The 27,927-nt window shown below is 35.9% G+C and overlaps 5 protein-coding genes across 5 annotated transcripts; 2 read left to right on the top strand and 3 right to left on the bottom strand.

The window, feature by feature from the left end:
• Positions 1-416: 416 nt before the first annotated feature.
• LOC110797534 (uncharacterized) lies at positions 417-7,633 on the top strand. Its single transcript, XM_022002657.2, has 14 exons — positions 417-667; positions 1,566-1,626; positions 1,744-2,079; positions 2,235-2,410; positions 2,523-2,586; positions 2,672-2,949; positions 3,054-3,432; positions 3,546-3,646; positions 3,744-3,787; positions 4,677-4,875; positions 5,268-5,412; positions 6,848-6,978; positions 7,073-7,205; positions 7,340-7,633. The coding sequence occupies exons 2-14, from the start codon at positions 1,581-1,583 to the stop codon at positions 7,372-7,374; spliced, it is 2,067 nt and encodes a 688-aa protein (XP_021858349.1). The 5' UTR covers positions 417-667; positions 1,566-1,580; the 3' UTR covers positions 7,375-7,633.
• A 409-nt stretch (positions 7,634-8,042) lies between these two features.
• On the top strand, positions 8,043-9,520 carry LOC110797525 (uncharacterized). Its single transcript, XM_022002647.2, has one exon. It carries the CDS (start codon positions 8,226-8,228, stop codon positions 9,138-9,140), a length of 915 nt encoding a protein of 304 aa, XP_021858339.1. The 5' UTR covers positions 8,043-8,225; the 3' UTR covers positions 9,141-9,520.
• A 1,141-nt stretch (positions 9,521-10,661) lies between these two features.
• Positions 10,662-11,774, bottom strand: LOC110797517 (acidic endochitinase SE2). The gene has a single exon (XM_022002635.2). It carries the CDS (start codon positions 11,728-11,730, stop codon positions 10,849-10,851), a length of 882 nt encoding a protein of 293 aa, XP_021858327.1. The 5' UTR covers positions 11,731-11,774; the 3' UTR covers positions 10,662-10,848.
• Positions 11,775-16,139: 4,365 nt separating this feature from the next.
• LOC110796633 (NDR1/HIN1-like protein 26) lies at positions 16,140-17,238 on the bottom strand. The gene has a single exon (XM_022001708.2). It carries the CDS (start codon positions 17,136-17,138, stop codon positions 16,515-16,517), a length of 624 nt encoding a protein of 207 aa, XP_021857400.1. The 5' UTR covers positions 17,139-17,238; the 3' UTR covers positions 16,140-16,514.
• A 7,506-nt stretch (positions 17,239-24,744) lies between these two features.
• LOC110797509 (cytochrome P450 81Q32) lies at positions 24,745-27,927 on the bottom strand. Its single transcript, XM_022002627.2, has 2 exons — positions 27,290-27,927; positions 24,745-25,839 (listed from the first exon to the last, which is right to left on the bottom strand). The coding sequence occupies exons 1-2, from the start codon at positions 27,859-27,861 to the stop codon at positions 24,897-24,899; spliced, it is 1,515 nt and encodes a 504-aa protein (XP_021858319.1). The 5' UTR covers positions 27,862-27,927; the 3' UTR covers positions 24,745-24,896.

The raw sequence follows: 27,927 nt of genomic DNA, 5'->3' as shown, positions 1-27,927 counted from the left end.
TCCATAAGTGAAAATATTAATTTTTAAAGTCGTGCATTGACAAACGTGACTAAATAAATGTGTCAAGTAAATAAGAACAAAGGAAGTACAAGATTAAGGAGATAGAATGAATGCTGAGGGAGTAGGACTGTAGGACCAATTCAATTCATGGAATAGGAGAATGAATATGAGGGAAATATAAAGAGAAATTAGTCCGTGAGTCTCACACTGACGAAATTGTTAAATGAATATGAGGGAAATATAAGTACAACGTATGTGGGATCTTGTTAGATTCGTCTTAATATGTATTTTAAAAAATAAATTAGAAAATTAGCAATCCACGTTTTAAATTCAGTTGAGAATTGAGAGAGGACGCTCGAACCTTGAACCTCTGCACTTCTACATAAACTTCGTAACGTCGTGACAATGAATAACTACCATCAATCCAACTCCCAATCCCTAATTCTTTTTGTTTCGGAAAAAACAATTGTATATTTTCTGCAAAAAGCCCTAGGCCCTAGCCTCTCTTCACTCTTCTCATCTCCCGCCAACTCGCACCTGTTCTTCATCTCCTTTCTCCTCCAATTAAAACCACCATCTTCCACTTGTATCACCACCTCTTGTCGGCGGCACCGCTTCCGAGCACATCTCCTTCTCTGCCGCTGCTATTCCAGACGTTGACGACACTGTATGGCTTCTTATCTCCAATTTTCTATTTTTATGGATTTTTTTGTTGATTCTTTTTGTATTTGTATAGATTCAAATAGTGTTTCAAATACAATTTGTTGGTCTGTTTTGGTGTTGTTTTATGTCTAATTAGTCTATACCCATGTACTTGCAAATCATACTCCGTATTATTCTTTTTTCAATTTGAATTATGTTTGGGAGTTACTTTGTTGTTATAAAAAGGGAGCAGAGTGAATAGAGCAAAAATTAAGGGCAAAGATTAATTTGTTTGAATTAATTTTTTTATATATAGTTCATTTTGATTGAATAAGAATTTGGGCAATTTTAATTTTTTTTTTTAATATTTGAATTCTGGAACTTTTGGAAATGTGCTCTTGGTGAGACGATAGTGTATTAAGTTAGGTGATTAACAAGGCCTCCATACCATTGAACCTCTGATGCCTCAAGAAGTTTGATGATTACCAAGGCCTCAGTGCCTGTCTGCCTGATGCATTCGCGTGCAGGATCTAAGGCTCCGTTTGGTTTGGTGTAAAACGTTTTAAGTGCAAAATGATTTTTCAAAACATTTTCCAATGGAAAACACAATTCCAAACTAGTTTTCCTTTGTTTGGTTCTTTAAAGGAAAATGGGAGAAGATGGTGATGATTGAGGGGAAGAAGGGAGAGGGAGGAGTGGTGGAAAAGGTCTTTCCCACCTTTGATGGAGTTATGGGAAATTGTTTTTCGTCCGTTGCCAAACCAAACAATGTAAAATGATTAAAAAGGGGAAAATCGTTTTCTATGAAAACGTTTTACACCCTATCAAACAGAACCTAACAGTCATTAGTTTTATCTTGTTTATGTGATTTCAAGACTATTATTTGATGTTTCTAAGTTTCTGCGAATTTAATTTTGTTCTAGGTAGCTCTTCTAGTCATGGATTTTCTGGATGATCCCTTTGCTGATCCTGTGGTTACCAAAGGTAATATGATAACCCATGCTTTTTCAACAAATAGTTATGTTATGCCCTTACTTTTATTCTTGCAATGTAATGGGGAAATCAAGCGATTGACGAATGGTATATTTTGATCTTTGACAGCTCCACCTACCGGTAGGTTTCAGCCTAAAGCTAAACCACGACCTAAGAAAGGACCATTGGCAGCCGTTCGACCTGTCATTACCACAGCTACAAAGGAGCCGCCTTTAACATCAGTTCCACAAGATTCAGTCTTGGATAAATCTGTTCAGTCAAATGATCTTGTAGAAGTTTTATCAGATGCTCCTCAGAATTCATCCTTAGCAGATTATGAAAGTTCAGGAAATCTCCTTGAAAAGGGGAAAACATCAGTTGAAGCAACGGATTTGACAGGTTCAGCTGTTATCGAGCATTCAGATATTGCTGGTCTATCCACAACAGAAGCTGGTTGTCATGATGGTAAATTGATTTAAGATTCCCCTTATAGTTGCTCTGTAGTATGTTAGAAGCTATTATAGCTACTCCTAAGCGCTCTTAATATCTACTGCTTTGTTTTTTATTTGAGATATACTGGACTGCTGGTACTCACTGAGAACATATCTCCTGAACTTTAGAGACGTCGACTCAGGATGCATCCAGTATTCAGAATGAAGAGCAGTTATCAGATTTCCCCAATGTTTCTTTTGCCAGTGCTTCACTGCTCAGGCCATGTAATGTACAAACTGCTCCTGATGAGTCTATAGACAAGACATTCCAAGATACTGACTTTCAGATAGATGTTGAGCAGCTGGTAAGAAAAGATTAAAACACAGTGTTTGTTTCTCGTTCCCCTTTTCCAAGTTGTCTTGGATATGTTTGATGTTTTCTCTTATGTATTTTTTCTGTCATGCTAAATACAACAGGAAGCAGGGGATTTTTCTTGCCTCGACTCTATAGATATAACGACTGAGGGCGCTGCTGCTTTTGGTATTTCCAAATGAAAACTTTTTGTTTTTGAATTGTTATTTTCGTCATGTTTGTTTTACTTATGCTTGGTGGATTATTGTTGTAGAAAAGAGAGCTGTTAAATTCCAGCCCAAGCCTAAGGCACAAATTGATAGACTGAAGAAAGATCTAGTTGAGGCTTCTCATCTACCTCTGAAGCTTCCTTCTGAAAATCAATATACGATGAGGGATGGCTCTATTCATGCTGAAGAACCTGACACTGATTCTGATATTTTGCATATGAGGCCTGATGGCAATTTTTCTTTAGATTCTTCCGCGTATCAACCTGATGCTGCAGTCTTTGAAGATACAGATTCATTGATGCCTGAAAATTTACCGCTACAGGTAGTAAGACTGTTCCAATCAATTGTATTTGTACATTATTGATTGTGATCCATGTATAATATCTGATTCTTAAAGTATTGACATTTGTTGATTTGATATCCCAGAGGGAGGACCACGGTGAAACGAATTCAAATGATGCATTAGGCTCTTTTGCCAAATCAGTAGATGAAGGATTTTTGTCAGGATTTGAAGGAAATGAAAATGGATATGAACTGCTAAATGGAATCAATGGTGGGTTTAATGACAATAACAGCTCTTACGACAGAGCACCTGATGAATCAGCTCTAAATAGGGATGAAAACAATGATGGCGACCATTTAGCAGTAGAGACTTCACAAAAGAAAAGACCACGAAAGTCTAAGAAAGTTGCAGCTGAAAATAAAAAACCAGCTAGAAAGAGGAAGAAGGCAGCACAGGAACTTGATGAACCTATTGAAAAACCTCCAAAGAAGTTCCCTCGTGCAACTCGACGAAAAAGAATCGGTAATTTTTCTACAGTTGATTTCAATAGTCACAATGTAATATTCATGCATGCCTTTCTTTAACTTTATTATATTCTGACGAGATCTATGTATACAATTTTCTTTCTCGCGTAGTGGACAAGGCCTTGCTTGAAGTACCAGATGATGAGCTGGACCTCCAAAGGGTGCCGATTAGGGATTTGATCATACTTGCAGAGTATAAAGAGCGTCAAAACGTATGTGGTGTTTCTCCTTAGTCGGTTTGGATGTTTGTTTCCGTCTGTATTATTTGATTGACTTTTTCACATTTTCTGTTTTGATCCTTAATTGCAGAGGAAAGAAGCAGCAGCAGTTATGCCACCACCGACTAGTGAGAGGTAACAGAATAATAGGGCTTGCTTGACTTGGACATAGTTTTAAGCTGTAGGCTGCAGCTGTAGTGATATTTGTCTCAATTGTTTCTTCTTAAATTTACTCTGGTACTTGAGTTTGCAGTTGATCAATTTATGCAGTAGTTGAACCATGTGTGTTAAATCTTTTCAAAGGAATTGATTTTTTATCTTTCTGAGCTGCCATTAGCTATAGCTGCTGCAATCTTAACCAGTCACACGTTAACACATGCACATTCTCATCAGACCATCAGTTGCTAAACATTAGAATCTCATTAGCTCTATTTCCATCAGTGCTTATATTGTCAGTCTGCATATTCCCAAAGGTGTTGGAAATGGTTGAAAAGCCTCACTGTGTAGTTGAAGAAATCTTTTTAGGGAGAGTGAATGGCACTTCCCGGTCAATTTCCTTTCTCGTTTTAATGTTTGTGGTTTGTTTTTACTTGCTAGTTGCTACTCCCTCCGTGTTTTATCTAATGTATCGAACTATCCAAAAAGAGGTGTTTTTTTGGTTCTATCCGCTTCTACTTTGTTCTATTTTTGGCAAACATTTTTTTACCATCTTATCCTTTCCCCATAATAATTACACCTTTTCATCACCTCTCTCCTACTTTACCCACTATTACCCATTAATTTATTACATCTCTTTACTACCTTTTTCTTACACCCACCACCACTCCTTGAACAAGAGTCTACCGTAAATGGGAACAACAAAAGCACGGATGGAGTACTATTTTAGGGTTCATTGCGTTTTAAATATTATTGTGGTTGTGAGTGTGGGGTCGGACAAACCAATGTTTGAAGTTTTTTTTTTGTTTCTTTTCAGACTTTCATTCCCCGCTTTCTCTGTTTTATTCTGACAATTAGTCCTCTGCAGGATTGATGACTTGCCACCAGAGGACCCTCCTTATTATGATGATAACGAGACATATGGTTATGATCAAGATGGAGAGACTTTTGATAATCCTTCAACCTTTGAGGTTCAAAAAGATACAGGCTACTTTAATTATCAGTCATTCATGACAAAAGAACCAAGAATGAGATGGACAAAGCAGGACACTGAATTGTTTTACCAGGTATTAAATAAAACCTTTTTGTGTGTGTAACATGTTCCTTCTTTTTAATAATTTTAATATTTAACTATTTATTGAAATTAGAAGATAGAGTTGTAAAGAGACCCGAACTTAATAAAAAAAATACAGCACACTAAACATAGTTATACTCAGCAGCTTTTCTATATTCATTTTGGTTTTGTTAACTAAGCTACTAAAGTACTAATGTCATGGAACTATTTCTTCCCCCCCACCCCACACATAAAAGAAAAGGGTGTAAACCTGCACCTCTAAGAGATTAAATAGCTGCCTTATGAATTTTATTTTTGAATTCCGATAGCCCTTGCATTCTTACTATGTTTGTGTGTTCCCCTTCTATTGCATTCATAACAACTCTGTTTCCATGTGTGTTGTAGGCTCTCAGCCAATTTGGGTCAGACTTATCAATGATACAACAACTTTTCCCTGGGCGCACTCGGCATCAAATCAAATTGAAATATAAAAAGGAAGAACGCCAAAACCCTATGAGACTTCATGATGCTTTGACTAGCAGAAGACAAGGTATTTTTCTGTGTTCTACCTTCTACTTTGAATTGTGTACCATGCTTTGACAATGTTGTTCGTCTTTCTTGGTTATTCTAATTTATTTAATTTTATTTCCAATCTGAAGTGTGTATCTTCTTAAGAATTTATATCTGTGAAGATTGAAGCCTTATGCCCTTCTTTATGGCGGAGATTGGAGAATATAGAACGTTTGGAAGCATCTTTTAACCTTAGGAAGTTAGAATCCTCTTTTCGGACATTTCATGTTTGTCAATGTGTATGTCATGTTTAGGATTTAGGATGACCGAAAGATACTTGTTTTTCCTGTTTGGCTACGGTGATGCCTGCAAATCAGGAATAAGTTAGGTTTGGTTGATGTGTGGTAAAAGATAACTGTTAACTTCATAAAAGTTGAAGCTGATTTACAATGTGAAAATACTGTTGTTTAAATCAGACGAAAAAGTTGTTACAGATGGAAAACGATGTCAATTTTGGCCCCATCCACCACTAAAGGTCTCATTCATTATCATTATCATTACCCCATTGCCTCAAAGAGGCTCCCGCAAGAAGCGGGGTAAGGGGGGGTCGGACGTACGTAACCTTACCCCTGCAATTGCAGAGAGGTTGTTTTCAATTGAGCCAAAAACGATAACGGGACGACCATCTCCTACTTCATGGAAAAAAAGCGAAGAGGTTTTAATAGCCATTTTGATTTAGTCCATTACATCCCACAGCCAAAAGAACAAATGAATATCTGACTCCATCGGAAATGGACTCCACCATTAAAGCTCTACCAGGAATATTTTGCGAGGTAGAGAGGAGTGCTGGCTTTTAGTTAGTAAAATGTTACCCTCGCAAATATGCTGGTGTCCCATGGAGATGAAACAGTGCTGTCCAGTTTCAGAGGCAATGAGTATGAAGATTGTGTAGGTCTTAGCCTGGAAAAGGCTTTTACAGCAGGATTTTATTTTTTTTGCTGAAAGATTTAACATAACATTTTAAGAGCTATCAGGATTAGATGTAGCTCATTAATGTCGTAAAGATGCTATTAACAGGATATATTTCCACTTGAGAATTCTTGTACCTTGAAAATGTCGGAGTTCAACTGTTGCTTCTAGTTAACTCTATTTATATTTTTCCCCACTGGGAGAGGAGTCAGGACTTTAGTAGAGTGCAGGAATCTTGTGTGGATTTAAAGCACCTCTTACTCTGTACACTCCATGAAATTGTTTCAGCACATAGATTTTCTGAGAATTTGCTGCCTACTTTTGTATGTTCAAACTTGATGTACCTTATCTAATAGAGCCGAATTTGGATAATAGTGTGCCTGTCAAATTGTGCAAGAAAAAGGTTACAAAAGCCAACAGTAGAAAACCTTGACCTTATCAATTTTTGTGCTCCTTGTTGACCTGATCTCAGCTAACTGATGATTTGAAATCCATTTTGTGTGCAGATCTTTCACATTTTGAGCTAGTAATTAAGAGGCTGGAAGAACAAGCTGCAGAAGATGCAAAAATGGATAAGGATGATTCAGTTTGCATAACTGGCGAGGAAGAAGGGCCAGAGGAAGTTCTCAACACTCATGTATGTACACATGTTTCAGTTTTCCATCTATTGCATCTTATGTATTCTTACACTTGAGTTGTTCTTACTCTTTTTGGTGTTGGTGGAATTGCAGGACGACGTTGTAAATTCCAAGAAGAAAGAAGAAGGCGGAGCTGTTGATCAAGAGCCAGATAAGCGCCAAGTCGAAATCCCCCCCAAGTCTTATTACAGTGAAGAAGAGGAAATAGACTGGAGTTCATATAAAAGTGAATTATAGCATTCAAACAGATACACCTTTTCAATTATTTATTACGATGATACACCTTTAGATTGCAATTTTGTTCTACCTAGCTAGATCCTTGATCGCGCCACTAATTCATCATTTGACAAACTCTTGCAGTCTTGCACTCTTTAGGAGGTTTGAAAGGCGTCTGACGTTGGGCGCTGGTAAGAACCAGAAATCAAACCTCCAGCATTTCAGTGAGAGGTCTAGTAGTAGTAGGAGAGTAAGAAAATATACCCTTGAGAGAATTGTACCTTGAACTATACTTTGTATACTATTATTAATGGCCATTTGCTATATTATTGATTAATTTTCTAGTAACTGGTATTGACAAATGTGAAGATATTACTATAAATTTAACTTATTGCTTGCATGAAAATTAAAAGAATTAAGCACCGTTATTATTTTCAACTACGAATCTTTCGTTTGAGTCTTATCCCATGGCACAAGAAAAGTTCAGATAGCAAACGCGTCAGAGAGAAACTCAGCTAGATTGCTAGGAATTACAGTCTATATTCGTCTGTCACATAGCGTGTTAGACCTTGTTCCCTTCACCTGATCTGGTTTGATTTTTTTTAGTTTCGAGAACAAAGCCTTTGACCAATAGATCAAATTTGGTTAGGTTGCTTCGTGTACGTGTCATCTACTCCTCTTAATTAGCGATTCTCTTAAATTTAGCGTAATATTATCGTGTCGGGTTCAATATATCCTTTTTAAAATTACAGGGTAAAATTTTGCATATTCCTGCTACGTGGAACAAGAATAAACGAATAAACAAACTACTTTTTAGGAATATTTGATTCTGAATTCATCAAAGGCTCAAACGGTAACACTTGCAACCTCCAATTTCCACATCTTTCCTGTGTTCGTTATCTACTCACAAAAACCACCAAATCCTCCATTTTGACTCAAACTATGGCCTTTCCCCATTTTCTCTCTCCTAATTCCAAATTTACAATCGCCACCGTTTCCAACCCCACGCCACCACCACCCCACAATTAACATGCCCCAATCACAACCACCGCATCCACCGTCCAATCAGTACAATCCAAAGAATCCAACGGTCAATAATCAACCACCTCTCCCATCCTTCTCAAAATCTGCTAACCTCCCTGACTTTCTCCTCACAGCTCTCTCTGTCTTCCTCTTCATCACCGCCCCCAAACATCACCTTCCTCCGCGCGCAATTTCTCTCTCCTCCCCTCCTCCGTCTACTAATCGCCGCTTCATTCGCCTCACTTCCGCCATGTCCCAAAATTCTAGCCCTAACCCTAATTCCCGCGCCTTTCCCACTCCTCAATCTCTCTCCGATTGGCTTAAACCTCGATTACCATCCGATTCTTTTTCTGCTTGGGGCACAAGACCCGGCACTAAAAACGTTCATAATCTATGGCTTGAGCTCGCTGATGGTGAAACTTTTCTCGTCGATGAAATTCCCCCAATTCGGAATTTAGAGGTAGCTTGTGTTAGAGTTTTGGGTAATAATAATATGGTTTTGGTTGAATCTCATCAGGAGTTATCTGATGGGTCCATACGTAAAAGAAATCGTCCGTTATCGGAGAAATTGAAGTCCGGTGAGGACATAGAGGCCGCCGCAAAACGGGCTATTAAAGAAGAATTGGGGTCTGCGATTTTTAGGGTTAATGATGGTGGAAAAACTGTGCAATTTGATGAGATTGTAAGGATTGTGATGGATTCTTATGGGAAGAAGGTTGAAGAAAGGACATCAGTTTCATATCCGGGTTTGCCAGCTTGTTATGTATTGCATACTGTGGATGCTTTTGTGGAGGGGTTGCCTGAGGGTGAGTTTTCTACTGAGGAGGAGACAGAGTATGAAGGTTGTGGTAATGAGGTTGTGGACGAAGCAGTTTCTGTAAAGAAGCATTTCTGGAAATGGGTTCCTGCTGATTCAGTGTGATTTGGGTAGTGGCGGCTGAACCTTATCGCATTCGTGCTAGCGGAGATGGGTGTGGCCTGTGGCGGTTGCGATGTACAAAGTTTGATTCTTGCTCCTCATGATGAATCATGATGAATCAGTTGGTGAGTTTTGAGAACCCTCAATTGTTGCCCTGAATTCAGTTTAACTAGTTGTAGTTATTGTTTTGATGGTTGTGAGGAGTTCTATACTTTATACAGTATCGTGTTTCTCTTTTGCTTCTTTCGGTGTAGGATGTATGCCATTTACAGTTTTGATTCATGTGATGTGTAAATATATAATGTCTACCAACTCTACATTTTTGGAGCTTGAGTCTTATACGAAATGAAATAAAAGTAAATAATTTTGTTTCTTGGTGTAAATCTTTGGCAATTTTTGTTGTCTTTCATGTTTAATTTTGCTTTTCTTTTCTGGTTCCATGATCATATGGACGTGAGTTTTGCGCATTTGTGATACAACGAATTTTGAGTAGTTAATTTCAAAGTGTATTATACAGTTTGCTCTTTGGAGAAGGCAGTTTGCGTATAGATGGGAGGTTATATACAAGAGTTAAATCGCGTTCCTCATATTTTTTGCACTGGTCACAATATCTTAGGCATTCAGCGTTTAGCTATCACAGCTTAATTTTGTTACTACCAGTGAGGCTTTATTTAATTATAATGCAAAAATCACATACTCTGTTGCCCCATGTCCAAATAGAACTTTGAGCTTGATATAAGTTAAGGGAGCCTGAAATAGTGTTTTGTAGTATTAAACTATTAGTATATAAAAAAAATGTAGTATGAATTTTTTTTGGTATAAAACTAGTTGAGTGGTAAATATATATTTAGTGATAGAAATTTGAGGGCGCACGCGGAAGTTTTGATAGGTCTGAATAATATAACAAAATATTTGTGTTGTTATCATTGATTACATTAATAAGAATTGTACAACAATATTTGTGAGAGTCCATGTCTCTCCCTTATCTCTATGGAGCTCTCTTAATTGGCTCACCCTAAACTTATGCAAATACAACCTATTTATAGTTGTTGTATTATGGTTTCTAGATTCTTATCTAGACTTTTCTTAGGATAATTCTAGACATTTTAGTTACTAGATTTTTCTAGGCTAGCTCCTAGATATTCTCTAAGATTATTCTAGATTATAATTTACAATCATGTGTTTCTAGATTGTTCGTTTCAAATCCTGGTGCCAAAGTTTCTACGGTTAAGCAAGATACTGTATTTTCCCAACTGCAACAGCCTCTAAAAACCCATCACAGTTCGAAACTGGGAAATACTCATGATTGGACTCTGTGTTACAATTTAAGGACTTGAAAACTCCAAGATAATCTATTCTATTCCAAGACAATTTAAGGCCCTAGAATGTTAGTGATGAACTGGTGAAAGTTGAGGGCAGTATTTAGCAAGGTCAATATGCATTTGGCCTTTGGCGGCGGTTTCAGTAGTATTACTTGCTTCTAATCACGGTACATCACTACAAAGCATAAATTTGTAAACTTAATAATGGAAAATGTTCCTCTTTATAAAAAACTGTGTATTATGTAAAATACAACCTAAATATAGCAGCACAATATGCCATTTACGAGTATTACAAGTTTCTATAGAGTATGGTTTGATGGGGTATATATCTTACTATCGTCCTTATTCTGATATTATCTATGTATTTTTGTAGACAATAATGGTTCAACTTAAACACTGCCTTTAATAGCACTGCTGTACCCATTGTCATATGCCTTTGACCATAACATAACTCCTCCATATTTAGCGGAACCCTTGATAGTAGGAAGTACTTGAGATGTAAGAACATCTGTAGGTATAAACCCACTGTTAGCAGCATCAGTGGATGCTGGTAGTCCAAGGAAGACCTGTCCAGCTTGAACTGATATCCATTGGTTCCAAGCACTTAAGAGATTATCAGCAGTGTTATCATATTGACAAGGGGGGTTATTATAGAACTGAACCCACACGTAGTCGAATAAGGCTGTGTCTATAGCAGTGTTTAAGCTAGCATCTGGGAAAGGGCATTGAGGAGCTGCTGATAAGTAAACTGTTTTCTGACCATTGTTATGACCTGCCAAAGATCTTGCTAGGTCATCCCAAAATCTGTTATCACCAGATTCGATATCAAAATCAATACCGTCTAAAACCGCATCTCCGAGGGGTCGAGAAGTAGACTGACCCCCTAGATATGTGTTCCAGAGATAATCGGCAACCTGGTTTGCGTCATCGGTTGAGGAGAGAGAATAGCCTCCAGCCCCACCTCCTATAGAAAGGAGCACCTTAATGCCTGCTTGTTGGCATGCTTTGATGTCCGTGCTTAGGCTGCCACAATTTGTAGCAGGGTCACAGTGCCCAGCTAAGTTAAGAACCGGGGTTTGGCCATTCCCAAAGCTAGATAGAAAAGCTAGGATCACAGTTCCGTAGTTTCCGGAGTTACAAGTGTCTATAAGACTTCCTTCATCGCCGTTTTGGCCCCAGTATATGACTATTTGCGAACTGTGGGAAGACTTGAATGAAGCAAAGATTAAGAGAGAAAATAGGAACAGAACTGATGTGATTTTGGGTGCCATGTTTGTTTTGGATGCTTAGGTTGTGACTTGTGAGTTTTGCACTTGGTAAGTTGGACTATATATACATGTTGGAGTCAATGAGGTCAATAAGTTTTTGTAGAAAATAAATGCAAGGAAGTTTCTTTGCGTATTGGAAGGGCTCTGTGGAAAATGTCTTGGGAAGTCTAGTCAAGAAAAGCTCCTTTCCCACAAATTAGAATGCATAACCTGTTAATGTTGTATGGATACTGTGTGGAATTGATTTCTCTGGTATGTTCAGACAAAAGACTATTTGTCTAATTAGTCGAACGAGGAGCGAAATGTCTTAAATACCCCTTTTTTGAAGAAATTGTTGTTGGAGTCAAGTGAGAAGTTAAGACCCTTTTGTTTACGATTAGTTGCCTAATTGTTTGACAATTAGCAGGACTACCAAAAGAGTCTCGTGTTTACGTATACTTTCCAATTTCTTAAGAGTAATATTCTTCCAGTTTGGCCATCCCAGATCACGCTCTATGTTTGAATTAGAGCATCTCCAATGGTTGTAGCTAGGGACTAGCTTGAAATTTATAAAAGTTTTAAGCTAATAGCTAAACCATTGGAGTGAGAGTAATAAATTAGCTTGACAACTAGCTCTCAAAAATTGCCAAATTATTAATTGACAAGTGGGACAAGTGAGACCAATTTAAATAACAAGCTAGTTGCTAGCTATTGGAGTACAAATTAGCTAGACAATGTAATAGCTTGAAATCTTATGTGGCATAACAAGCTAATTATCAAATTAGCCTACCATTAGAGATGCTCTTAAGAGCCCTTTTTTCTGCATACTGGCATTCTATTTTGAGAGCTTTCCTGTATCTAACATATTTACTTTTCTCTTCCTCTCCGACTCGTGAATATATCTTCCTTAAATTTCATCATAACAGGGGGTTTGAATGTTTGATCTAGGATGAAGTGTGTTGGAAAATCCTTGTTTTAGCAGTTAGCTTGCGTTCTTTTGTATCCAGGAACAGATCCTTTGTCTGAGTTAAACATTCATAATAGTATCTGGAGTACATCTGTCACAGAAATTTGTCATCTCGTTTTCTTTAAGATAAAGTATGGCTCTGTTATATTAGACTTATTTTGTCTGAATTTATATTATCTTAACTTATTTTGTGTGTGAAAATGTCTGGAAAAAACTTTTTTGTTCTGAACTTATATTATCTGAACTTAAATGAACTTATTTTATTTGAAATAAGTCAAAATAAGTCGAATAGGACAGAGCCTTACTTCTGTTTTCACATGCATAGCTCCATTTCTGATGTTCAATTTTCTGTTAAGCGAAGTGAAAATGCTGTAAACATCCCGTGAGAAATACTGGATATTCTGCAATTTGGGCTACTTGTATCGGAGATGTTTATTGTCTACGTTGTTTATTTGTGCCCAACTTCTAGTATGACTATCAGTACTTGGATTCTCATTAAACAGAACTACTCCAAATTATGGGGCAAGGAAAAACTTCAGAGTATTGATGAAGTGGGGTTGGGAGAAGGCATCTTTGAAATGAATGGATGTCTTCTCTTTTGAAATATATCCAGAAAGTGGCAACATTTTCCATTTTTCGGGCCCGCCCACGTATATATGGACATACCCAAATACATCCTTGCCTAAGAATATACGGTGTCCGCCAATGACTAAGGTTCTGTTTGCTTTGATGTAAAATACTTTTGCGAAAAATCGTTTGTTCCATTTTCCCTTTATTTTGACAAGGGTGGAAAACAATTTTCGCAAAGAGAAACAACTTTCCCTAGGGAAAAGAAGAAAATTCATATTTTCCTCTCTAATCCCTGACGTTTTTTTTTCTCTCCTCATATCCATCTTTTGTTTTCACTTCTATTTTTTGTATAGCTTTTCTCGTAAGGAAACAAACAAAGCAAACTATTTTCCCTTAATCTTTCCCATCGAAATAGTTTTCCATGGAAAATGAAAATTATTTTCCATGGAAAATCATTTTCCGTTGAAACAAACAGAGCTTAAATTGTTTCATCAGTCTTCCTCGCAATTTCTCTCTTTCACATCATTTCCACAACTCGTTTTCACACTCTCTTCTTCACAACCTAACAAAGAAAGAGCTATTCATTCTACATTTCCCAAGTACAATGATTTTTAAAGGAAATATTCAACCCGTTGGTCTAAGGGTTTAAGGTGTTGTATAATCCGGTAATGATTTTAATGTGATGTTTGGCATCCTTGCACCTTTATGATTTCAATTGTTAAACATATGCTTCCATTCATATGATTTTCTTCGAAAATTAGCTTAAGGTTGTACCAAGTCTCATTAGGAACGTACAGGGGATAGGAAGAATAGTTTAAGTAGTTGCATGTTTCTGCAGGGAATAACAAAGAACATTCTTAAAATGTACGGACTATCAGTTTCTATGTCATCCTTTTTTCTGTATGACTGTATTAAGTTCTAGTTTCCATCAGCCTACATATCTTTTCAAGATCTTGTACCCTCCAGGGCTTATTTAGGAATCGCCACGGAACATTCTTCCATGGCTTTTAATGATTTTTTACCATTTTGTAACTGTTCACCATGACCGCTGAAGGTGACAGCACTGCTGTTAAGTTTGAGACGTGTTGAGAGGGACATAACTCATAAGCCGTAGCTCGAAAACTTGGAAGAAAAAGAGAGTTTGCTTTAACCAAGTTGTTGTATGGGACTATGGGAGAAAGAGGATAATGACATTTTGTTTGGTTATTGCCTAGATATAGCCACTCTTTTAACATCTGATTTTTGCTTAAATACTTTCCACCACAATAGGTGATTGCTTTTTAGAGAGTATAAAGCTAGCTTTACTTCTATTCTTTGGACCATACTGAGTTAATCATATGATTTTCGTGACTGTGACATGCAAGTGTGCAATAATTGGGGCTTCTAAACTGATATTTTTGCTTGAGGATTCTTGGTTTAGCTTTGAGGTTTTGTTTAATCGAGTTTTTGTAGCTTGGGAACTATGTTAGAATTTTGAAAGAGCTTGATAGGTTTATCCTGAGAATCGCCAAAACACGCTGGTTCGAACCACCCTAAATTACTACCATAATTACCAATTTGTGCAAGAAGTGTCTAATTGTCGAAAGTAAACGATGCTTATCCAATGTATTACTGAAAACATGAAATTGGACTGTTTGTTAATCCTCGAGATCAACTTGGAGTTTCTCTGATAAGTAGCCGGTGAGTGTTTAATGATTGTCCTAGATTGGATTCAGTATCGATCATGGTGCTACCTATTACAAGGGTATCTAATGGGTCAATGGTAGATTTGAGGTGAAGAATTTGTGCAATGAAACAATGAACTGATTTTTCTCAGCAAGATAAACCATACATGCAGAAAACAGATGGGTAGTAAATTTCATCAGTACATTTCCTGTTTTAACAGTGAGATCGAATTCTGCGCGCTCTTCAAAAGATGGGTAACTCTCTGTTAAGGTAAACTTTGGATGATGATGAGTGGTGAAGAATTAGATTATGTATTACTGATATCCTAGGTTGAGCTTGATTTTTTTACGGAATTTAAGACGAGATATAAGGCAGTGATTTTCGGGTTTTTTGCCTATTGCTCAAATGATGTGCCAAGTGCAGTTGTAAGTCTTGTAGCCAAACTTCAATTTTCAGATGAATAATGGATGAGTCAAGTTAGGTAGAAAGACATTTTCCTTTAGTTTCCTTGGCTCAAATCTTTTCAACTAGTTTTTGCTCTTATTATTAAAGATGTTATTTTAGCTCCATTGGGAAGCGTTCTACAACAACATTCAACTTTTCATAAAATGTTTATTTTTAAACATCTCATGTTTATTTTACATGAAAACTTGCCTACTCGAAGTTAATAGAAAGAGTCCGAGTCACATAGATTGATTTTACCCGAGTGCCAATTTCATCCTGATTTATCTCTAGAGATATAGGGGCCCAGCTGATTGTTGTTCTGCATTTCATGCAGAGTTTTCATGGGTTATAACAATGACTAAAGTTGAGGATGAGTGATTCACTTGTGGCTACAGGGATTCCTTAGTTGCAAAGATATCGCTGTTTTTGGGCTCTTTTGTGTTTGCCCTTTTCTTCTCTTTGGAATCTCAATTTGTCTGCCTCCTTATCCCTTCCTAGCTTTCTCTTTGCTTATTGATTGCTACCACTTTGGTGCACGCGATGCATGCGGAAATTACTGTTTTATATGCAAGAAATGTTCCAACACCTTATAAATGTTTCTTAAGTTTTAAGAATTGTTATTATGTTAGGCATCGACATTTTATGTAGACACCAAAGTACTCAAGAGTTAGCTTATACAGTATATATATATATAATAGAGATATCAGAGAGCATCTTCGCATCCTCAAATTGAGAGGTAATAGGGAAGAATTTTACTTCTTCCAAGGAAATTTTACATTTTTCAAAGTTGATTTTCTTGGAAGAAGTGAAATTCTTCCTTGGATTTATCATTTGCCCCTCTAACTGATTGATACTAGTAAAAACATATTATTAGAGCAAATTAAGTAAACAAGATAAAAGTAATTCAAGTAATCCTCACTCTTTGCTAATTAATCTTTATGTTCATTTTGCTAATTCTACTTATATATAATCAGTCCTTACCACATTCATTACACAACGAACCCGAACCCGAACCCGGAATCTGAATTACCTGAAAAGAGAAAGAGAATAAGAATATCTCAAAAACTAAAACACTTTGATTTTATACTTGAATCTTATACTCAAGATTCTTAGCTAGATCAGGATCTGAATAATAAAATACTGAATCTATATTCTAATAATTCTATAAGTTGGTAGAGCATTGAGTCCCCTGCCTAGAATTCATATACCCTCTTGGATTAAATGGTGTAAGAGGCAGAATTGTCACACACTTAACATTTATCCGATATCTTCCCGAAACCCAACTCGCAACCTTCCATCTTATGCGTCCATCAAGCTTTACGACTAATATCATCTTCCCGGAAGCTTGATCACGACCAAGTTCATAACCGAGGGAAGGAGACACAGGGAGGCCGTTTCCAACGAGAGAAGCCGATATCAAGTTACTATCTTGTTGTCCTTGGTAATAAGGAGGAATTGAGGTGTCTAGTGTAATTTGCTGTCTTTTGTAGGATGCATAAGCTTGTAACTCGTCGTAGTAAATTCCAACCTTTTGGTTCGGGTTTCTTGCTTCTAAGGTGATTTCGAGGGAGGAGTTGAGCACGTGAGGGGACGTGAAATTGAGTTGGTAGATGTCGAGTTCTTGGAGGATGAATTGAGGGTTTGAAGGGTGGAGGAGGAACCAAATTAGAAGGGTTAATGAGAGGATTGAGAATATGAGTGTTGAGATGATTTTGAAGAGCTTTTTATTGAAGTGGAAACGTTTGTTGGCGCAATGTTTTGGTGATTTGATGTCGATTTGAGACATTTGCAAGAATGTCTAGTGTTAAAGTTAAGAGGAAGAGATAGAGAGAGTGGGAATTATAGGAGGTTTTTGCATGGCAGAGAGTCAAGGGGAGGTTAGAAGGGGTTAAATAAAGGAGGGGGGCAGCAACATTGCACTAAGAAATAAAGGGGATCAATAATTTTGCTATTGTCCTTTTAATTGGCATTGCTATTGTTTGTGACTTTGTGGTGGTGGGAAGTGTGTTAATCATGTAGTACTACCTCCGGTTCATTAAGTTCTTTACGCTTTGAAAAATGTGTCCAACAATCAAAACTTTGATCATAAATTTTCTGTTAGATTCGTTTCAAAATGTGTTTTATAAAATATCAATTTTTTTTAAAAAAATTGCCATACAAAATAAGATATATTAACTGTCAAACATTGCACCGGAGTCCGACAGTCCGTGCAAATAGTAAGTGTACATGTCTTTTTGAAACGGAGGTAGTATCACGTAATATTTTCTTTATGGACGTCAACTAGCTTAATTGGTAAACTTTTAAGGGGATGATACCGAGAACCTGAGATCAAATCCTGTCTATATCATTTGTTGCCTTGTCATTCGCGGCTCTCTCTACACAACAAAGATTAACACGGTGTTACAATTTTTAAAAGTATCCATTACAAAGGTTATGTTTTTTCATTACTCGTAACATGATTCGTATCATTTGATACAATTGTATGTTAGGTAATCCAATCATAAAATTAATCCAAATAAGAGTATTGTTTAGGAAATTCCCATCCAAAAAGGTATTGTTTAGGGAAAAGTGGCCAAATTTGACGGACTAATGAAGCTTTTTTAATTTGTCCCCTCTTTTTGTTCATACATTCTACTCCGTACTATTCTAGCATGGTTACAAAAAATTTATGGGAAACTGATTTAGGTACACTAATTAAATTGATTTTGGGATACTTTATGTAAGTGCTTATAAAACTGTGTTATGCTCACAAAAGATGTACCAAAATCACTTCTCTGATTTCTGCGAGTTACGACAAAAGTGATTTTAATCAACCTACAGTAATCAAACAGATTGCTTGTATTACAGAACTCGCCTTTTCTTTTCTTTGGGAGAAGGTTGGGAAATTTTCTCCTTTGTCTTTTGGGAAAGGGGGTAATGATTTATTTCGATGGTAATGTATATTAGTTGCAAAAGCAATTTCCAAATATAAGAAAAGGGAAGTCATGTCACTTTTAGCTTTTGTGCATTATTAGTTGAGTGTTTCTTACGCCACAAATTCAATCATTTTAATCTGAATTAATTACATAATTATCCCGAATATATTTACTGTTTGTTGCTTATTAATCAGATGTTTAGGGAGAAAATTAATTTAAAAGGTGTAAAACTAATAACAAGTCAAGGTGTCATTATAATTGATATTGCACTTTTTCAAGTTTTGCGCAAACAAAGGTCAAAAGTAACCATGTGTGTAGAAAACAATAAGCTTTACACCATTTTTATCAAAAGCTCATTAGACAAAGTTGGTGAAACTCTCTAGTTAGTAGTTTGTGTTTATAATTGTATCCAATAGTTGAAATCTGTATTTCTCGGGCACATTGATTGAATATGACTAATTAAGTAATTATGGACTACAGTGTACATTGGAGCTCAAAGTATCTTCCTCACGAGGTGGCATGGTATATCATATACTTTGTATGTACTACATGTATGAAGTAGCGTGTTGGTATACAAACTTTTATATAAGACTGTTTTACACAAAAAACTACCTTGGTGTCATATAAATTAAGCAATGGAATCAATTAGTTAAGCACTGAAACTAATTAGTTAACCACTGAAACCAGTTAGTTAAGAATGGAACTAATTAGTTAATCAATAGAAATAATTGCAGTAGTTAACTAATGAAACCAATTGCAATTAGCTAAGCAATCAAAGTGGTCTTTTCGCTAAGGTTTACACAAAAGTTGTCGCGCATTGGTATACGGCCCTAGCTATTCTGTTCCGCAAAATATAAACTAATCCTCGAATACAAGATATGTGTAAGCATTAGTTGTATATTAGCAGAATACGAAGTATATATGTTTTAGGTTATGAAAAGAGAGTCTAATATAATGAAAATAGACTTTTTGTATGCTAGGTAAAGGTTCAACCGTGAATATTACATGAGATGCACTAACATATTTTTGAAAACCAATGAAATGATTTTGTAAATTGATATGGGGATACCTTTTGCATGCCTGCTACATAATTTAATTTATAAAAAGGTAGGCATTCTTTTCTAAAAGTTGTTTTTATTGGAGTAGAATTGAGACAGACACGAAACAATCAATGGATTATTGGGCCCTCTTTTTTTTTTTCTAGCGTTACATATTCATGGATAGTAGTCATTCGTGGCACTTGTTGTGTATCAGTTTGATTGGTTTTATTTGTGGTAAACAACCTGCTATGACGAGCTTACTATTACTAAATTGAGGAGCTTGTTATGGGAATGAAGCTTACTACACTGCAACTATTACGGATTCGAGTCGAGTCTAGTCGAGTCGAGTTTAATTCAGTGACAGCATCGATAAAACAAAAACTCTCTATCAAGTAAGTAGTACTTTGTATCAATGATATTGCACTTCTAATCCTAAGTCCTAAAGGTCTAATCTCGCCACCTCTAGTTAAGTCGGAATAAGTCTCTGGCAACATCTTGCTCACTTTTTGTAATGGGCCTAATGGCCACGGAAGGGGCCTTTCTTCAGGAGTTTTCACTATATGGCCTTCTAAATAAGAGAGAGAGCGAACACACAAACAAAAAATACATCGTTATAAACATGTACTTCGTTAATGCATAAACAGGTGTACCTAGAAAATTGTCTTGTTCTTGCTGGTAAGAAAAAAAATGAACATTCAAGTAGTAATGTACTCTGTATGAAAGTTTTCTAGGTTTGTTCAAGCGTTTTACGTCGTTGAAATTCTGAGCAATAGCAATAAGAGATTAAGAAAGCAGAATTGAACATTCAAGTAGTGATGTACTATGCATGAAAGTTTTCTACGTTTGTGCAAGCGTTTTTAATCGTTGAAAATTATGAGCAATAGCAATAAGAGATTTGTCAAAGAAATTTGCATTGAATTTTGGAGGTTGGGAAAAGCTGCAAAACAAAGGTTACTAAAGAGTAGCCGATTCGTAACCAACATAAGTTGATTGAGTTGGTGGGAAACTCACAATGTGAAGTTGAAGAGAGATTCTTGGAAATGGATTAAGCATAGACATGCTAGCTGGATCGACTAACCTGAAATATATGTTGATTCAGTAGGATCTTTATTTATTTTTCAATTTTTTTGTTTTGTTTTAAATAAGTTGAATAATATTGGTCCTATGTATAAACCTTTCACCTTTGTATAGGTTTATCTGTTATTGGTTTAGTCTAAAAGATTCATTATAATCAAGATTTATAAAATAATTATGTCCTTGGAAACACACTCCATGGAAGAGTTAGGCTTCTGTAGTTCTGTTGTCACTTGTCAGCCAATTGTCTCGAATGACCTACCACACCCTCGCATGCAGTGTAGCATGCAAGGCAACAATTATCGCAAAGCAATGCGGTACACCGCCAAGGATGGCGACAAGGTCGTCGGGCACCACCAAGCAATGTGGTGTTCCATCGGAAGTTGGGTGGTGTGGGTCGTTGAGGCATCAGAATGCATCACGGGGCATGGTCATGGGTGCTACGCAGCATTGTGGGCAGCAGGGGTGTGCCTGGGCGCTGGCAGCATGAGGAGCACTCTTCCCCTATACAGGTTTATTTTGAATAAGCCTTGAATTTCTAGTGAACACTCACATGACAGTAATGTAATAATGGGTCGTTCAGGGGACCAAACGATATCCAAATAGGCTGAAACTTGGGGGTCCCGCGTATTTTGGGTCAATCAAGATGATGGTTGGGCCATATTTTGGGTTTGAGGCGCAGAAGGCCCGGTTTTGCAGCAGGTCAGTCCGGTTGTGCACCGGAAGGTTCTAGAGTGCTCCATATGGGTCTTGAGCATTCTAGATTGGTTGTTTCTTGGAGGTTTTAGGTAAGATGAGTCTAGAACCTTGCTTTACAGATCATGGAAGATATTTTTAGATACCTCCTTGTATAGGAGTTCCCTTGGATGTGGGGACATTATAGAGAAATGTAGGCTCTTGTATGTAAAGAGTAGTGTAGAATGTTCTAGAGTAGAAGGCTTTAGCCTTTAGGGACTTGGGTGCTTATAAATAGGATGCCCCCATTTATTTGTACAACCAACCAACACAATTGTCAACCCTCTCAAGCAATACAAAAACCTTTCCAAACACTCTTGTTTACAAGTTTCCTTACTTAGCAAATTTCGTAGTACACTTAGCCTAGTTAAAACGTCGGATAGCCTTGACTAATGATATGATGGGACTATAACGCTGGTAGGCAACGTGCATAAGGCTTGGAAATAGTCAGCACGTGACACAATGCTAAGTAATGCACTATTGCACTCCATCATGTATTCTACTGGGCTATTGGGCCAACCTTTTCTGATCTTTGGGCCATGTAAGTTCCACATTTCTTGTTGAAGCCCTCAATGGTTGTAAATCTCAAACCTAATTGAAGGATGTAATAACTTTTGATTATGAATTGTGATACATCAAATTTATATAACCATTGTATTATACGAATTATTATTTTCTTTTGAAATAATAAGGTTATTTCATTAGATAAGTAAAGCATTGAAGGATAATACTCCCAATTCGAACTACACCAAAAGCAAACCAATACTCTCAATTAAGCATAACATTTCATTAGATAAGTAAAGCATTGAAGGATAATCCAAACCAATCTCAAGCATAACGACAAGACATATATTTTATATTTTTTTTTGGAGGGAAATGTATTTCGTACTTTGTATATATTACTCAAGGGAACGAGTAGTTAGCTTAACAAACTTGCTATTGGGCCTTGCTCACAAAATTAAAGAAAAAAAAAAACATAAAGAGCCTTTGTAGATTAAAATATCATAATTAAAATACTCCATAACATAATTAATAATTAAGTATATTCTTGAAAAGGTGATTAAGAGAAACTCTAATATTAGATTTATTAGGTTAAGAACAGAATGTGTTACAAAAACAAGACAAAAACAAGACATGGGGAATGGGAAGTGATAAATCCAAGGAAAATTTTACTTCTTCCAAGGAAATCCACATTTTTTTATAGTTGATTTCCTTGGAAGAAGTGAAATTCTTCCTTGGATTTATCATTTCCCATGGGGAATATATAGTGCCACACTTTTTGGAACTCTCTTGTTCAATCAACCAATTTAGGTAATTTAAATGGTTGTTTTTTCCCATGTATGCGTTACTTTTACGTTAAGCGGAAATATTTTATGCATTTGTGTTAGTATGACGTTAAGCAAATTAAGATGTACAACCTTTGAAAGTTTGAAACATAATGATGCAATTAAATAGTAAGTATATAATATCCACCAATCATCGACATTAATTAGTGTGTCAAAATATGGGGGTGTCGGTGCTAAATGAAAATGACTCTTCAAATAATCAAATTAATAAATCCTACCGAAACCGCATTCCTTTTGAGTTTTGACCAAGTTTAATGAATATTGAAACTAACAGTTTATGTTTTAAAACTAGGATCTAGGGGTGGTTTATGAGGTACTTTGTAATATGTTAATGGTTGCTCTGTATTTTTGTAATACGTAAGAAAATGTGGTTATATGTACTGTCTCCGTTTCCAAATAATCTTTACGGTTATTATTTGCACAAATATTAAAACAAAGTAGAAAAATAGTGTAAAAATTGGGTAGCTATAATAAAATTAGGTAAAGTTTGGTAGATGGGTTAAAATGTGGGTGAGTGTAAGAAAAAAATGAATAAAATACGGATAAGATAGTAATTTTCATGTCCAAAACTAGAATAAAACAAAGTGTAAACAACATTATAAAATAGACTAAAACGGAATATGAAAAAATCATTTTGAAAACGTAGTAGGAAGAAACTACACCTTTTATTTCGACGGGTAAGGAAGAAACTACGCACTTTAAATAAGATTACAATTAGAGAAAATATATTTACTTGAAAATGTAAAAATTATTTGGTTTCTTGAAAATGTAATAAAGCTAGTACCTAAAAACGTACTACTACCCGGTTTCGAAATATATTTTATAAATATCAAATTTTTATATTTTTTTGCTATATAGAGTTGGATATATTAATGGTTAAATTTTACAATGAAGTTTGTGCAAATAATAAGTATAAAGAACTCACTGAAACGGAGTAGTAGTGGGCAATAGAATTTTTAACCAAGTTTCATTTGTTAAATACGAATGGAGTACATTATAGGACCTACGGAGTACTTGTTGCATATTATTCATAAGACCAAGTTCTTTTTTTACGCCGATTGTCTTTATGTTTAGTGGGGTGGCGTCGTGGCGAAGCCAGGTTACTTGCGTTTTCGTCTTTAATCTTGTCAAGCAAAGCCACCATACGTGAGTTAATATTGTAAAGTTGTTTTTCTAAGACTCTGTTTTATTGGATTTATTTTTACTAAATTAATATTATCTGAATTTATTTTGAAGTTAACTGAACTTATTTGAACATAACTGAACTTATCTGAACATATTTTTTCTTAAAAAAAATTATTTTGTCTGAAATAAACTTATTTGTGTTTGAAAATGCCTGGAAAAAAAAATAATTTTGCTGAACTTATATTATCTGAACTTAACTGAACTTTTTTTAACTTAATTGAACTTATATGAACTTATTTTGTCTGAAATAAGTCAAAATAAGTCGAACATAACATAGCCTAAACTTAAATGGTTCAAACATAAATGCAAATAATACTCTTACCAAATGGTGTCATTTGTATATTGCTCAAATGGTGTGCCAAATGCATTTCAGATAAGTTCAGTTAACTTCAGAAAAGTTCAGATAAGTTTAGATAATATAAGTTCAGCAAAAGTAAGTTTTTTTCAGACATTTTCACACACAAATAAGTTTATTTCAGATAAAATAAGTTCAGATAAGTTGAATCAAAATAAGTCCAATAGAACGGAGCCTAAATTGAAACTGTTAGAACTTATCTGAACGGAGTCCAATAGAGAGCTTTTATCTTATATCGGGATAAATTTTAAACATTTTACCATAACTTTTACTCCAATAGTCCAATGTACAATATTTAATGTCGTACACCGCATTTAAATTAGAAATAGCACCTTATGAAAGGGTATTGTACGAGTGGTGGTTATAACTTATACGTAGTAAGTGGTTAGGCCAAGGTCATCCAAAAGTTTGGATGGTATATATTGGCCCAAGAATAGTTTCATTAAATTGTTGGCTAGCTATGCCAGAAAGATCGAGTGCGAGAGGTTTGCTTAAGTATGCAAATATGCAATGATGACTTATGAGTTATGTCCTCTAATCTTGTTTCTCCTTGTATAAGGTTAGTGTTAAATGTTGCGGTCAATATTTCAAATGGATTGATAGATCGATCAAAGTGCAGTAAGATATTTTTTATCCCCTGCAGTAACAATTGGGAGGGGACTGGAAATCTGGAACCTAACCACCCAAAACTCGCCCCGAATCCGGATTAGCCTTAAAGGTAAACCGGTTGCTAACACCAAAAGAAAAAAGATATTTTTTATTCCTATTAAAACGTACAAGCATTGCAATTATTAATTAATTATTCCATAAAAGAAAGTATGCAAGCTAGGGTTATCACAGTTGAAGTCCTAACTAGTAATGTGGTACATGGAATAAGACATACACATTACTCTTTTATAGATTGAATTCTTTAGCAAGTAAATTAGCCATACAAGGACGAACTTTGCAAAGGGCTTCCAATGGTATAGCTTTAGGCATAGTAAGTCCATTGCATTGAGACATATCCACCATCTCTTTACCAATCCTTTGAAAGTCGAAACAATGAATTAGTGAACCTAACACCAAACACACAGCTTTTTTACCCATAGAAGTCCCCGGACAAGCCCTCCTACCAAGTCCAAATGGTAAAAGCTTATACATAAGTTCTGCATCCTTGACCTCAAATCTCTCTGGAATGAACTTTTCTGGTTCATCCCATACCTTTGGATCCCTATGAATGGTCCAAAGACTAACCATCAACATCGTTCCTCGTGGTACCTCATAACCACAAATTGTAGAATCATCTGACGATTGGTGTGGGAGAAGAAGTGGTGTTGGTGGGTACAAACGAAGTGTCTCGTTTACAATATTTTGAAGATGAGGTAGTTTGGAAATATCTTCTTCATTTAATAAGCGATCATGTCCTATAACTGCATCAATCTCTGATTGTGCCTTGTTCATTTCTTCAGGATGGTTTAGGAGAAGTGATAATGCCCATTCTATGGTGGATGCTGTTGTGTCTGATCCAGCAAGTATTAGTACCATAAGCATACCTTTAATCACTTCGTTTGTGAAGAATACAGGGTCCTGTTTTTGAGCTGAAATTAGAACATCGATTACAGCCTTAGTACTAGTACTACTACCATCCATTTTCTTTCGCTCATCAAGGATCCGTTGGTAAAAGCTGTCTGTTTTCTCCATCCACGCTAACATCTTCTTCTTCAAACCTCTAAACAAAAACTTCAACATTGGTAGAAAATCCCCTGGATTATCAGCTGCACTTAGAACTGATCCCTCCTTCATTAAGGTTCTGAACACATTCGCTATAACAATATTCTCCACATCCTTTCCGTAGTACCTGCAGTGCACAACAACAGCATCTAGACTTCTTAGTTCTTAGTACTACCTCCCGTTTCATAAAGATGTTTACCATTATTGTTTGCACAAATATTACTAGAAAAGTTGGTTGAATATAATTACCGTTATTGGAGGGAAGTTTTTTATATAAAAAAAAATTGGTAAAAAGTCAACCACGTGCTTGTCACGCGCCAGTCAACACCGGAAAGCAGTGGCTGACTACCGGAAATTGACAATTGGTCCTGATTGACAACAAAAATTCCAATTTGGTCCTTGGTTGACAACTTTTTTTTAAAAGGTCATTTCTTCACAATTTTTGTGTTTTAAAATGACCTTTCTGACAAATTTTCCTATAATAAAATATGGATAAAGTAAAATAAATATATTAGATAACAGTCTTCACTTAACATATGGGATGGATGACATATGTTGTTTTGCATATCCTTAAATAGATTGAATATGTGGTGGCTTGAGTTATTGGGCCAAGTGGGGCATTAGGCTTGGTTTGCTAGTATTGGGCTGGTAATTAATATTGCTATATATTATTAATATATCACGACTTAGCACTTGACACACGCACGGTTTATTTAAGGATGTTATTAACATGAATCTTTTTGCGGTTATTAATATTCAAAGTATAGTTTATAACAAAATATGTAAAATGGTGGGTGGGTAAGAAAAAAATGAATTAAGTAAGATAGAGTGAGTGAAAAATTGTAAATATTCAAGTCCAAAAGTAGAATAAGGGTGCTTCTATTCACCATTTCAACTTATTTTTTCTGAACTTAACTGAACTTATTAGAACTTATCAAAACTTACTTTAGTTATAAAACTTGGTCAATCCTTAATTTTTCCGAACTTATCTTATCTGAACTTATCTGATCTTAACTAAACTTATTTTTCCTGAAATAAGTGGAAATAAAGTGAACATAACTGGGCCTAAAGCAAAGGGTAAAGAACATTATGAAACGTACCGAAACGGAAAGTGTAAAGATAATTTTAAAAAGGAAGTAGTAAGCAAGGTTATTAAAATCGCGATTCAAATCGAAGAATCTTACGATTCTACGATTTAAATATTGTCACCGATTCGATTTACGATTCTACACTTTTTTCTTGACTAGAGGAAACCTCATAAGTTTGAATCACGTTGACAAAGTTATTAATAGATAAATATTGTTAATTATTGCTTATTTATCTATTAAACAGCTATATATTTCAATTATTATGTATTTTACCTATAATATAAGCATTTTAAATGAATTTTGAGAATAAAATTTTGATTATGTTGTTTGTAGAATTTTACGATTCGATTCTAAATGTCCCTTTCGATTCAAAGTAGAATCACGATTTTGATAAACTTGGTAGTAAGTATTAGCAAGTAAGTAAATTAATGAGATTAATGAGACATATTTTAAGACGACATACACTACAACTAGTGATAGATCGAGTACCTTTTCCCAGAAGTAATCCTGGTCATAATATTAAGCCCACATTCCATAACCCCTTTATTGATACTGATCTTCATTGGCTTCTGAGTATTAGCTTCTGTTTCCGACCACAAATCGCGGAGAAGGATACGACATTCATCAACACGAATTGAAGAGAAAAGAGGAGCCTTAGTTGATGAAAACACCTCCTGAGTCAAGAGTCGTTTAAGTGTACGGAAGTGATCATTGTAAGGCGAAAACGCAATCGAGGTATTGTTGTAGTGCAACAGTGTTCCAACAAGTGTGTTGGGTCTGTCAGCAAATACGGTGTCGTTTTTAACAAGACATTCCTGAACTGCGTTAGGGGAGGAGATGAGGAGGACATTACGAACACCGAATTTAAGGAGTATGATTTCTCCATACTTGGTGGCTATATTGTGGAAACACTCGTGAAGGGGTTGTTTTAGCATGTGAAGGTGCCCGATTATGGGTAGTGATGGTGGACTTGGGGGTAACCTTTTCTTATTTGTGTTTGATAATAACAACTTATAAACTATTAATGATATGAACATAAGTGAGATTACCCATGTTAACATCTTTGTGTGTTGCTTAATGTTTGAGAGACTATTCTAAAGTTTGTGTTCTTTAACTATATATTAAAT

Source organism: Spinacia oleracea, chromosome 3, assembly GCF_020520425.1.
Source record: "Spinacia oleracea cultivar Varoflay chromosome 3, BTI_SOV_V1, whole genome shotgun sequence".
Lineage (NCBI taxonomy): Eukaryota > Viridiplantae > Streptophyta > Magnoliopsida > Caryophyllales > Amaranthaceae > Spinacia > Spinacia oleracea.
Note: the sequence above shows the minus strand (reverse complement) of the source record. Positions and strands in the feature narration are given on the sequence as shown.

Bases quoted from the DNA above. Each gene is read 5' to 3' on its own strand.
- LOC110797534 (XM_022002657.2), top strand. From the start codon at position 1,581: ATGGATTTTCTGGATGATCCCTTTGCTGATCCTGTGGTTACCAAAG. The intron at 1,627-1,743 runs GTAATATGATAA...GATCTTTGACAG, and splicing joins TGATCCTGTGGTTACCAAAG to CTCCACCTACCGGTAGGTTT. The intron at 7,206-7,339 runs GTGAATTATAGC...AAACTCTTGCAG, and splicing joins AGACTGGAGTTCATATAAAA to TCTTGCACTCTTTAGGAGGT.
- LOC110797525 (XM_022002647.2), top strand. From the start codon at position 8,226: ATGCCCCAATCACAACCACCGCATCCACCGTCCAATCAGTACAATCCA.
- LOC110797517 (XM_022002635.2), bottom strand. From the start codon at position 11,730: ATGGCACCCAAAATCACATCAGTTCTGTTCCTATTTTCTCTCTTAATC.
- LOC110796633 (XM_022001708.2), bottom strand. From the start codon at position 17,138: ATGTCTCAAATCGACATCAAATCACCAAAACATTGCGCCAACAAACGT.
- LOC110797509 (XM_022002627.2), bottom strand. From the start codon at position 27,861: ATGTTAACATGGGTAATCTCACTTATGTTCATATCATTAATAGTTTAT. The intron at 25,840-27,289 runs GTACTCGATCTA...TGTGCACTGCAG, and splicing joins AGGATTACTTCTGGGAAAAG to GTACTACGGAAAGGATGTGG.